The sequence below is a fragment of the Phalacrocorax carbo genome, chromosome 2, assembly GCF_963921805.1.
Source record: "Phalacrocorax carbo chromosome 2, bPhaCar2.1, whole genome shotgun sequence".
NCBI classification, from domain to species: domain Eukaryota; kingdom Metazoa; phylum Chordata; class Aves; order Suliformes; family Phalacrocoracidae; genus Phalacrocorax; species Phalacrocorax carbo.
This window is the reverse complement of record NC_087514.1, coordinates 68,767,839-68,780,087: the sequence shown is the minus strand read 5'-3', so window position 1 is coordinate 68,780,087 and position 12,249 is coordinate 68,767,839. Positions and strand designations below refer to the sequence as shown.

General features: G+C 40.6%; 1 protein-coding gene across 2 annotated transcripts in view; it reads left to right on the top strand.

Annotated features, from left to right (window-relative positions):
• GALNT12 (polypeptide N-acetylgalactosaminyltransferase 12) overlaps window positions 1-12,249 on the top strand; it is a 51,272-nt gene that overhangs the window by 4,191 nt on the left and 34,832 nt on the right. For both annotated transcript variants that reach the window (XM_064443208.1, XM_064443207.1), the window contains exons 2-3: window positions 10,384-10,553; window positions 11,267-11,456. In XM_064443208.1, coding sequence (XP_064299278.1) covers window positions 10,384-10,553; window positions 11,267-11,456 — 360 coding nt within the window. The remainder of the gene's footprint in view (window positions 1-10,383; window positions 10,554-11,266; window positions 11,457-12,249) is intronic.

Below are 12,249 nucleotides of genomic sequence, written 5' to 3'. Positions count from 1 at the left end.
TGATAATACTGTGTTTCATCACACAGAAACTCTCTAGTTTTGTTGGTGGCTAGAATTGTGTGTGTATATATCTATGTATATATATGTACCTATATGTATATATATATGTAAACATATATATTTAAACATACATATAAACAAAGTAAGTAAACATACATATAAACAAACCATTAAAATGTTATTTTGGTAAAATATTATGCATAAGAAGATAAGCAAATTACTAAATGGTGATACAGTTTGTGCAAGACTAGAAGTGAAATATGCTATAGGGTCAGAGAATGACAGAGGTTGGAAGGGACCTCTGGGGCTTCTGGTCCAACCTCCTGCTCGAAGCAGGGCAAATTCAGTGTTAGAGCATGTTGCTAGAGGCCATCCTTGTCCTGTCAAATTTTGAAAGTCTCCAAGGATGGAGATTCAACAGCCCCTCTGGGCACTTCTTTCAAGGCTATATCGCTGCCACAGTGATTTTTGTTTTTCCACCGATTATAATGTGGTCTAGATAGCCCAGGTTGCCTTCTTAATGTCTGTTCTTCATTCTTTGAGTTTAACAACTAGAGCAGGTTTAAAACAAGCGAGCATCCATTGACCTACTGAGGGCCGTGCTGGGGCTGGTGCCCTGTAAGTGCAGCGATATGAGCTCTCTCTGGGCCGTGTGTTTTGGCCGCTGTTGCTCTGCCTTCCCCTTGCGCAACAGCACGGCCGCGTGCTGGGCTTCTCGTTGCGTGCTCATTTTACAAGACCGCAGGATTAGGCAGACAACTGATAGGGTCCCTTAAGCCTTTTACACTATATTACAAGGTGTAAGAAATACATTTCCAGTTTTTCTGCTTGGGTTCTTTTAGGTTAAGGACTGTTCTCAGGCATCGTTCCTGATTTTAAATATCCTACCTTCTTTCTTTTCTTTCTACGTTTCTCACAGTCAGGGCGCGTTGCACATTTATTTCAGCCTTCTTTTGGCTGACTCTTGTTACAAAAGGAACAAGGCAGGGATAGGCACTTTTGTGCTGACTCAGAATTTTATGTTGTCTCTTTCATGGCAGAAGCGTGAATCAGCCCTTGGGCCTCATTTCACTTGTGCTTACAAGCAAATGGGTTTGTAAGTCTGGCCTGCCTTTCCTTACGTGGCAAATGATTTTGAGTAGCCCGCAAAATATTGAATGTCGTCTGCATAATAATTAGTGGTTATGAAAAAAAAAGTTTTAGAGGTTTGTTCTTTTATTCTAGATAGTTTTCTGTGTTTTGGAGAGAGAGCTTGTTTATATATATGTTTTTAGGTTTTTACATATATTTAAATATCTGTATATAGATAGATACAAATACATACAAATACTTAAATTCCTCTGTCACCATCATTTATGCCTAAAAATTATTTAATTTTTGGGATATTGTCTTTGAGTTTAGCGTAATAATCTTGTGCTAAGAGTTTTCCAACTTTCAAAAGTGCTTTTCCTGTCCCCAGATTTGAATGCGATTCTCTTACAGTCTCACTTGCTACCATGGTTTGTTTTGTTTACTGGGTTGTAAGTATCAAATTATGCAAGCTGCTCATTTGATAGTATCTTGCTAGCAAAATCCCAGAATAATCCTCGAGACTAGGTTTTGGTCCCTCTTCTACTCCAAAATTCATAGCATCTGATGTTGATGGTCCCGCTGCTCCTGCCAGGAGTTTTAATCTGCCCCGTTGCAGGAAATGGCGCAGCAGCCAGGTGTTTCCTCCCCAGCACACCACGGCTGCCTGACTTCACCCGGGAGCTTCTCTTTCATCTGTTATCTAAAGGTGAAATCACTGCAGTGACTTTTGTTTTGCAGTGCATATAGTAGAAGTGAACTCTTCGGAGAGCGCATCTGTAGCAGCTTGACCACGCTGGCGTGTCCCTTCCCTCTGAACACATGGCATGCGTGTTCCCATGCATTACATTTGATCAGAGCCCAGAAGACACAACACTCTTCTACTTACAAGCAAATGCTTTGCTTAAAATACTCATGGCTGTATTCGCTTTAGTAGTTTTGTAATGCTGCGGCCACTGGTTTGTTGGGTTTTTTTTGTTTGTTTTCTGAGCTTTTCTGGAATGGATAACTGGTTACTGGTAACTGCATTAATGGTAATACTTTAATGGTAATACAATAAAGTCATTACTTTATTGTTAGTTGGCAGGATTCCTTGCATTTATAAACAGGATTTAGACCTGCGAAACAGTGTGTTTCTGGGACATCTCATTCCTCCCTCACACAGTTAAGTGGGGGAGTAATAAATCTGCAGCATTGTTTTTTGTTTGTTTTGGGGTTTGGTTTTTTTTTTTTTTAAATAAGCAGGCTTGCATTTAATAGCAGTACAGAATACAGCAATGTTGCCATAAGCACTTTGACATTTAGGATATTTTACTAGTTTTGTTTTGTATCCTCTGTAAAAATGTGTCAGTTTTCTTTGTCATTATGCTTTCACTAAATAGTTGCCTGCAAACATTTTCCAAAAGAGCTCACATGATTATTTTTTGACTGTTTTTCTTTATAGCTTCTGGTAGAGGACCTCAGCTTCCTCTGACATCTGGATGAGTGCTCGGTTTTGGTTGATCTCCTTTTTAACCTGGCAAAGTTCTCAGATCAGTGATAGTAACCACAAATTATGATTATTTTTTTTTCTTTATTGAAACAGTGCTTTTACTATACATGATTATCTGTAAAGACCAGGTGCATCCACATCCTACTATTAGCGATGGTTACAATAACTTCTTTCAGTTATGGTATTACTTTGCAAAATATTTTTCTTGTCCTGAACCCAATTACTCACACCAAAGTAAGTTTCTGAATAGGTAGGTGCAGGTAATCATTTGGCTCTGTGCAAATGTCCAGTGTATATCACTACCTTGGAAGAAAATTGCAAACATGGATAACCATTTGAGCAAAGTGAAACCTGTTTCAAATCAGCAAAATAAAATAAAAATTAATGTTTTTACCCCTGGACACATGCAGAAATGCCGTCTCATCTGCACATGCAGAATCTGGGCTACGTAGGAACTTCTGTTGCCTTTTTCTAACAATTTGGAATTAGGAGGATCTATGGGTTTCTTAAATATGTGAATTTTAGGATATAGGTTTAGTTCACCCTCATAGGTGGGCTTTCTAGACAATTTTTTAATGTATTTTTAATGTGTCTTAAACAGATCTGCTTTTTTGTTTGTTTCTCAAACTTCTTTGCAAATATTTTCTTCTGTTTCAGACTTTCCAGCTTTCTTCCTTGATTCTCACAATGTTTTTATACTAGACAGCATGGCCCTTTATTATCTGAAATCTTAAATCGGTGTTTGGCAGTCTGTCTTGTTGAGACCTTATTGTCACTGGGAAAATTGTTCTTTAAAACATCAAATAATCCGGAAAACCATTTCACAATCTAGCCAGCCTCTGTTTTTAAAGACTTTATCATATCATGGTGTCTTAGACTAAACCATATCCTGGAGGGCTCTTTCCTGGAAGGTTTGTTTCAGCAGATGCAATTTAGGGAGCTTTTACCTGGGCTGCTGGGCTGGGAGTGGGTGGTGGGGAAGTGTGGGCCAGCACCGCTTTTATTTGCACTGGTTAGGTGTTCCAGCCTTGCCCTAAATAATTTCACCCTTCTGGTGGTTATCAGCACCTTGCTTCTATTTGCTTTGCTAATTGGACCAAGACACGCCTTCTGTAACCGTCAGTGCCTTTTTCTGTAATACCCAAATACCATGGGATATGTAGGTGTGCAAAACCAGGTGCAGCCTGTCGATGCTCAGATAAGACTTTTTCTTTTTTTTTTTTTTTTTTTTTTTTTTTTTAAAAAACAAACCCAAGGCAGAACTGATAATTGGTCCAAGGTAGTTTTATATGAGAAAATAAATTAGCATGAAAAGTTGGGTAGTGTTTGGAGGAGATAAGAGTAGTCTGATTTATCATATCCTTTAATTCCACTGGAAATGTCACACGTGTATATCACAGGTTTTGATGTAATAGGGCTGCGTCGCTTTTTGCTCACACGCTCGATTTTATCCGGAGGTTATTTTCCCTCAGGGAGGGGTGAGGAGCGGCTGTTCAAATGCACATTCAGCCTGGAGTAGGTAACACGGCCTTGGATCTCTGCGGGGTCGCTCAGAAACCAGCACTGCGGCCCATGCCGTGCCGCTGAGCTTGGGATGCTCGTGGATGGACCCGGTGAACCCTCAGCTGCTGCTGGGAGCAGGAGGGAAGGGAGAAGCAGAAGTGGGGGGAGAAGAGGACCCCAGCACAGCTGTGTCCCCTGCCGTGGCTTTGGGAGGGCGGGAGGAGACTTTTTCTCTTGGGCGAAGATGCCCGGCAGACCCCTGCGTTCACATTGCCACCTCTGCAGTTTATGGGGTGGAGAGTGGAGAAGGTGAAATTGGATTGAGAAGACGCCCATTTGTCCAGATCAGCCGTTTACTACTTACAGCCTCCAAAACGCCACATCTGAGCACACCCCTTACTAAAAAGGCATCTGCTGTTCAACGTCCTAACCCTGTTCAAGTTAGGAAGAGAGGAGGAGTTAGTTGGTGGTGTGAGCCGGCATGCCCGCCACCCGCCGTAACAAACGCCGCAAGCCTGGTTCCTTGCCCACTGCGTGCAACCCGGCCTGAAGCAGGGTCCTGACAGTGTTTGATAGAGGATGCTGTGATGGTGCGTATACGGCAATGTCATGTACTGTACTTGGGTAAATCACATTAAATCAGATACAGCAGTGACATGTGCTGTTTTAAACTTCCTGAGAGAAGCTACAGAATCTTGCCTTTCTGCATTTTCAGGCATTCATAATGCAACTTCAAAAGCAAAACGTAGAAGTTTCAGGAGTGTAGAACAATTTGGGTTTTGTGGATTGCTGAGAACAATTTTAACATCTCGATTTTGAACACACACACCTTTTTCCATTAAAAATATTCCAGTAAACTATTTATAAAGAGAATTATACCTTTAGAAAGCATGAAATAGTTTGAGCCAATTGTATTCTTGACAAATCTTTGAAAACTCACAGAACATTTTGTACTTTTTCTTACAATACGAGTAGCTTGGCATATAGAACATAAAATCTGGAGATTAAAACTGTATTTTCTCTTGCCATATCGTTGTTGCAGTTGTGGTGAAAGTCTTATGTAGAAGTATGTCAGCAACCATTCCTAATTAACTCATGGCAGCCTGCCCGGTGCGCACACATTCATGCTTTTTCTCCCTGTGTATAGATACACATCTCTAAGACAGAAACATCTCCTCACAATGAAATTAATTGAGTGATTACATTAATTGACACAAATGTTCTCTAAAGTAGCCCATTTAATTTTGTTTAGGCGTTTCCTGACTGATGTCACCTTAGTTTCTAATAAATAACCTATTGTAAAACTTGCTAACAGAAGATTTTGTAGTGTAGTCGATTCCAAGCGTAAATTATTAAACTTGTCAGCTGTATGGTCTCAGTTAGACTGTGACTTGCAAATGCAGTGTGAAAACGTAAAACCAAAAACCCACAGGAATGTGGATGTAGGATGATACACTCTTACATGCTTTGCTTCAGCTTGCATTTTGTGGAGGTAGATGTTTGAGCGGGTGCTGTAGTGAAAGATCCAGGAAAGATGGTACACAGTGAGCCTGTTTTTAAGTTTGTGTTCAGGGACAATTGTTATTCTCCCTCTCCTCCTGTCTAGGAATTTAAAGATTCATGGCGAATACAATTAGAATTTTTTTAATGTAGATGTTTGGTTTATTATAAATTGATAAACAAGATCTGTGTCTTTTGGCATTTCTTGTTTTATTACCTGTCTTTTAAGCCGCGGTGATCAAGGAGGAGGATTAGGATTCCTGGAGCATCCACGCAGTGTGGCGGAGGGTGCCTGAGGGAAACCAAGGGCGATGCCGAAGGAGGCTGCTGCTGGAGCAGGGCAGTGTCGCAGCCCGCTCCCTGGGAGGTGGTTAGGGGCAGACCTGGCTGTGTTTCCTCTGGGTGCAGCTCTGCTGTGCACAGGCTCTGCTTGTGCATTTTCTAGTGGGGCTGCAGAGAACAGGAGCAGGGCACAGAGCTGCAGGGAAAAGGAGGGCAGAGGCTGAGGAGGTGTCACTCCTTTGCAACGCGTTACCCGTTATCATTGCTTTCCATTGTATATCAGTGTTTTTCAGTGAAATCCAAGTGCTATTTAAAACATGCCTTTTTTTTTTGTTGTTGGCTTTAAAAAAGCTGCTCTCATGTGCTGGCAATGGGTTTTTGCACAGTGACTGATCCTGGTAACTGGTAACTTTTTCCAAAAATCAGCTTGACTAGAGATAGGTGTGTACTTTTCTGAAGAAAATGAACCCACTCAACATGCACGCATTTTTAAGTGTTGGCTTTTTTTGTTTGTTTGTTTGTTTTTTAAATATGTGTAATAGTTACCTATGTAAATAGTAAAGTTCCTGTGGTCAAATAAGACAATGAGAGTAGTAAAGGAATATGTAGGACTACAAATGACAGTGCTTCTGCATTTGTTGTCCATGCTGGGAAACATCACATTTACAGACACCTCATTTCGTCGCGTCTATGTTATGTTTTTGCGAACCGTTTGGTAGTTATGATAACCAGGATCAAGGTGACGTATCAGGCAGCCAACAGTAGGGACTATAGGCAGTTTCCTGTTGTTTAACTTCAGCTGTAGAAAGTTAAGCATCTGCTCTGTAGTTAAACCTCTATAGACAAGGGGGAGGTGGGGGCCCACAAAGGACTGTGCGTCTGTGCTAGATGGGTGGCTTAAGGAGGGTGAGGTGAATCGCCTTCTGGATCCGCCTTCACGGACGTGCAGAGTCCAGACGATTAGCTCAAAGATAGCGCCTAGCTTTTAGATGGCTAAAGTGAGATGCAATTAATCCTGTCTTAATGTGGTCCCCTATACTGGGAAAGGACAGTGTTTCACAGTTGAGGGTGGCACGAAAGAGCGCCCTAGTCGGAAGCTGTAAGCAGCTTGCAGAATAGGCAGTTTAAATATACATTCCCAGTATCTGCAACAACATATTTTGGGACTGCTGTCACCAGTTTGTATCCTCCCTGTCATTTTAATGACATACTGTAACATACACATTTATTTTTCGGAATAACCCAAAGTAGGAGTGAAATGATTCACTTGGAAGGTAGGAGCTTGAATACTTGGCTGACACACGGAGAATAAAAACACATCCTGAAGCTTGCAAAGGTGAATACAGAAGGTGGTTCTGTTGTAAATAGGATCTGGAAAATGGAAAAACCGAGTTATGACCTAGGCTTTGAGTCAGGCTTCATACTTGTACTAAGTGTTTTTTGAAGGCTGTGTATCTTGTGTGAAGTGGTAATGTTCAGCGTCCATATGCACGCCGCTCAGTTGTTGCTCAACAACACTTCCAAGCATTTCAGTTTCAGGGATTAATTTTTTTTGTTTGTTTGTTTTTAAGATTTTCTTACACTATTATTTTTCCAGGGTTTAACACTTTAGGTTTGTAATCTCCCCAGTGGGATTATTTTTTAAGACTGAGCAAAATTCTCTGAAACCTCTTTCAAAACAGAAAGATAAGGAAAATTATGCTTCATTTTATCAACAATATTTGAGACTGCTAGCAGTTGAGGTCTTCCAGTAGTCTAGTAAGGAATATATGTCTTGGAAATGATTTCTGAGGTAAACATGCAAATCTGCATAGAAGTTGAATAACTCTTATTTTCTAATTTTTTTTAAAGTTTCAAATTTCAAGAGTTTAAAAAAGTTCCAAAATTTTAGTTGGTCTACATGTGATGCTTAGTTTTTGCCAAAATAAACATAATGTACTGAAAAGCAAAGCTTTTAGTCATGCTCCCCCTATTTCAACATGCAAGGCAAGAGGTGGCTTCTTTCTCCAGGAGGTTGTTGGCCTTGGCCAACCGGCCTGTTTGGGGGAAGCGGGCTGCGAGGGAACCGGGCACCACTCGGTGCGTGGCCGCGCCGGCCCGCAGCCTGCCCTGCCGCCCTGGTGAGTCACTTCCCTGCACTTGTGTGCTGCCTTCCACTGTGCAGCTAGTAAATAAAACGCCCTTTTTAGTTCTGGCCTTTTCTTTGACTTCGGAAACCTAAGAAACGCGTACTCTGGTATGTCCCGTAGGAGGCTGACCTTCTTCCGCAACATAGGGTGTGCTTAACGAAGGAGGCAGCAAGGCACCGTGAAGCAGAGTTTGGGGACTGCCTGGCTCTGCACCAAATAATGTTTCCCATCTCCAGCATGTAATTTTCAGGCAAATCCACTGAAGTCTTTAATCTATAATTAGGCTTATAAGCTTCTTTAGACTTTTTGGTTTCCTTTTCTAACTAATGGAATACAACATTATTATTGCATGAATCTTTCTGACGTATTTTCCAGAGAAAGCTTTCCTGGAGGGTTTCTATTTATTTCTTTTTTTCCTTCAGTTTTCTAAAATAGGTGGCTAAAGATCCCATTTCTATCAAGAAATGAACTGAAATTACCTGGTACAAGTGACAGTGACGTACAAGAATTTTTTCCTGGCAGTACTGAGCATAAATGTTTTTTAGTAGGCTGATGTATGAATCCAATTTTAGAAATACATATTTACAGTAGGTTTCCTCTGCATTATTTTTTAAAAGTTAATTACAGTGTCACTCCTTCTTCATGTGATAATACATGAACATTTGGCAAGATAAATCACTTCTGTCACCAGCCATTGGTGTGAGGCAGTTCTCTGTGTGAATGCCCGTTTGCCTCGGGACGACTTACAGCCTGGAGGGATGGACATTTTTGTACTTTTCTCTGTAAGTGTGTGTGTATGTGTATCTACCGATCTCTGTATATCTGTATGTGTACATACAGATCATATACAAAGAGTGTATACTTACGCTTAATCATATACAAAGAGTGTTGTTGCACAGCATTACTTTCATGTTTGAGAAGCAGCCTTCTGTGTGCCTCCTCTGCCCAAGTGTCATTTCTCCTCATCGATTCCTTATTTTTCAGGTGTTTGTTACAAAAGTACTCTACAGACTTTTTTTTTTCCTCATAAGAAATTTAATTTTAGGAATATTCAGATTCAGACTTCTGTTTTTTCTTTTTGTACCATGGATCTTGATAGATATTGTCTAATCTTTAAACAAACCTATAAGAAGTCTTTTTTAATTGCAAACTCAGCATCATTAAGTAGTCAGTAAATACATTCTCAATGTGCTATAGGTAAGCAATTTTCTTTTAATGTAATTTTCTGGGTGTTTTAGGGAATTATCTTTCCCCTAAATTAACCTAAAGGATTTTGCTGTCATGTTTTCTATTGATCAGTTCTGGTTGCCCTCTTCAGCTCCCCGTAGCATAGGTTTTGGGGGACTTGCTGCTGTACTGTTTTGGTAGGAGGGATGTCCTACCTGCTTCGGTATCTGTTGTGACCTAGCAGTCTACAGGAGCTGAAGTATGTCCTTCTGCCCCTTACGAGCCCTGGCAGTACGCTGGAGGCATACAAAAATGTAAACATCTCTAAACCATTTCTGTTGGCTTTTAACAAAACTGCTCATACAGAATGCTCTAAGAAAAGGAGAGAAATGGTAATAAATACCATCATTATTTTAAAATTCTTTCAGACCAGGGGAATCTTTAACAATTTACACATTTGGCTCAGATGTAAGTTTCTTGGCATGCTTATGCTCATTTAGGGAAGTTCATATAGATATATATATACACACACATATATTTATAGGAAATACATTCTGGAGCTTAATCCAAAGGGTTGCAAACTTGCTGGCTCTCCATAGAGCCAAACCCATGTATTTCTATGTCTGCCTGTGTATTTTGTGGATTTTACTATTATATCTTGGCAGTTCTGTTGCCTTCCCAAATTCTGCTTCAGTGTACATACGTCTCAGTTCTGTTGCTGGTTTGTTGTGGTTTTTTTTCTCTTTATATGTTGCTGTTCCTTCACAGTTATATTTTTACTGTCTAGCACTCATTTTAATCTCCAAAGCAGAAGTTATCAGTAATTTATGTTACTGTTTTTACTGCACTTAGGTTTTACATATATATATATATATTTTTTTTCATTCTGTAATCTGAGGCGTGCTTTGGCCGTTGCTTGTTCTTCTGCTTGATGTAATATTGTACAAAAACAGCTACTGCACACACACCAGCCTAGAATACCTCCTACTATTTTTCTTTTTAGTCATTTTGGAGGGTCGCAGAATTTTAGTCATAATCCTGCTGCAGAAATGGGACTTCTGGAAGACCAGCTTCCTGAAAGTGTGTACATGATTTTTCCATGTACATACAGTTCTTCAAGATCCTTTTATATGTTCTTGCTGACAGTTAGTAATAGCATACAAAATACTAATTTGAGAATAGATTTCTGAAGATTAACAAATGCTTTTGCACTTGTTCTAACTGTAATCCCCTCACTTACAGATGCAAAGAGATGAAGTATGATTATTACAGCCTGCCAAAAACCTCCGTTGTGATAGCTTTTTATAATGAGGCTTGGTCAACACTTCTGCGAACTGTTCATAGTGTTCTTGAGACATCTCCAGATATACTTTTGGAAGAAATTATCCTTGTAGATGATTACAGTGACAAAGGTAGGAGGAATAATTCTTAAATGATGTTGATGGGATTGGGTTTTTTTGGTCAGGCAGTCCACGTGAGAAAAAGATATGCTGTTCGGGTAACATAGCATAAAATTGTACAACATAGGCATCTAATTGGAAAACATTTTTTCTTGTATTGTGCCAGTGAAAAATTTGACTTCCAGACCAAATTTAGTTTAGAATGGGAAAGCACATTTGCTGTGTTGTAACATGAGTGCTTGCATATCTAGATAATGTACAGTCTGGTCAGAGCATTTCAGGTTTCCTAATTTGAGCAAGTTTCAATTGCTCCAGGGTTGCCTTGGTGTCTAGTATAGTGAGAGCTACTTGGTTATCTGTTTTCATTTGAATTATGGGACGCAAAGACAATGCTGGCATTTTCCACTGCATGTGAATTGTGTAAGGATAAAAATTTTACCTGGAAAAAGTTTTACGTAACATTTGAGAAGCACTTAACAGTTTGGGAATTAATTACAGAGGCAAATACTAAGCATTCAGTTTCTTGAAAGTAACTGCGATTTGTGCCCATCCAAGTTCTGTGCTTTTCCCTTGTCCTTTCCTAACATAGGCAGTACAGCAGAATCAGAGTTCAAAATGCAGTCTTCAAGGCACTGCTGTAAGTAATACGCTACTGAAAAAGAGCTTTCTGTAGCACGACGTAAACCATTTGTTTTTGTTTTGTTTGTTTTATTTGTTTGTTACAGAACATTTAAAGGAGAGGTTGGAAAACTACGTGGCTGGGTTACGCAAGGTGCGTCTTATCCGCGCCAATAAGCGAGAGGGGCTGGTTCGAGCCCGGCTGCTGGGGGCGTCTGTGGCAAAAGGAGACATCCTGACGTTCCTGGACTGCCACTGCGAATGCCACGAGGGCTGGCTGGAGCCGCTGCTGGCAAGGTGAGGTTACGCTCGGGGCTGGTTTTCTGTCCCGCTGCAGAAGGAGAAGAGATGGTTTGGCACATTTGTGCCGTGGAAAAATGGCTCTTGGTAGATGTTTACCGAAGGTTACCACAGTCTGGTCCCTGAGGCAATGCAAGTGTTGTTTCCCGGCAGTGGGGTAGTGAATGGAAGTGTGGAAGATCAGGAGGTGGATTTTTGTTTTCTCCCAAGGACCAGGCTGCTCTTTTTCTTCAGAGAAGGGAAAGTTTTGTTTTCAGGACGAGGAATCCTCCTCCAGCCTTGAAACTATCTTAGGAGTGGCTACTTCTGTCCACCTGGTTGGTGGATGAGAAGGGCTGGAAAGGTGCGTGCCCTGAGACGTCCCCTGTTGCAGGGCGATGTACTAAGCAGATTGGAAGAGGAGTCAACAAACTCCATCTTCCCAGTCCCGAGCTAATCTATCTAAAGAACACGCTGTCCTAAGGCATGTGAGTCTTCCTGAGTCCTGGCAGAACTTGTGTTCTCAAACTCCCCGTGTCCATTTGAAACTTTATCTGGAATAATTTTTTTTCTTAAAATTTTGATATTTAACTTGTTTCTAAATTTCATACCAAATATATTCCTGGTAACTGTGGGTTAACTATGAACAGTGTAGATGGTGTGAAGGCAGGAAAAGGGGTAAAAATCAAAGCATAAGCATGGTTTTAACAACCGTCCTCTGAATAAACACTACGGAACTGTGGAGACAACGCTGTAATTTCTTCACTTCTTTAGCAAACCACTAGATGGCAATCTTGAGGAAGGATTGGGA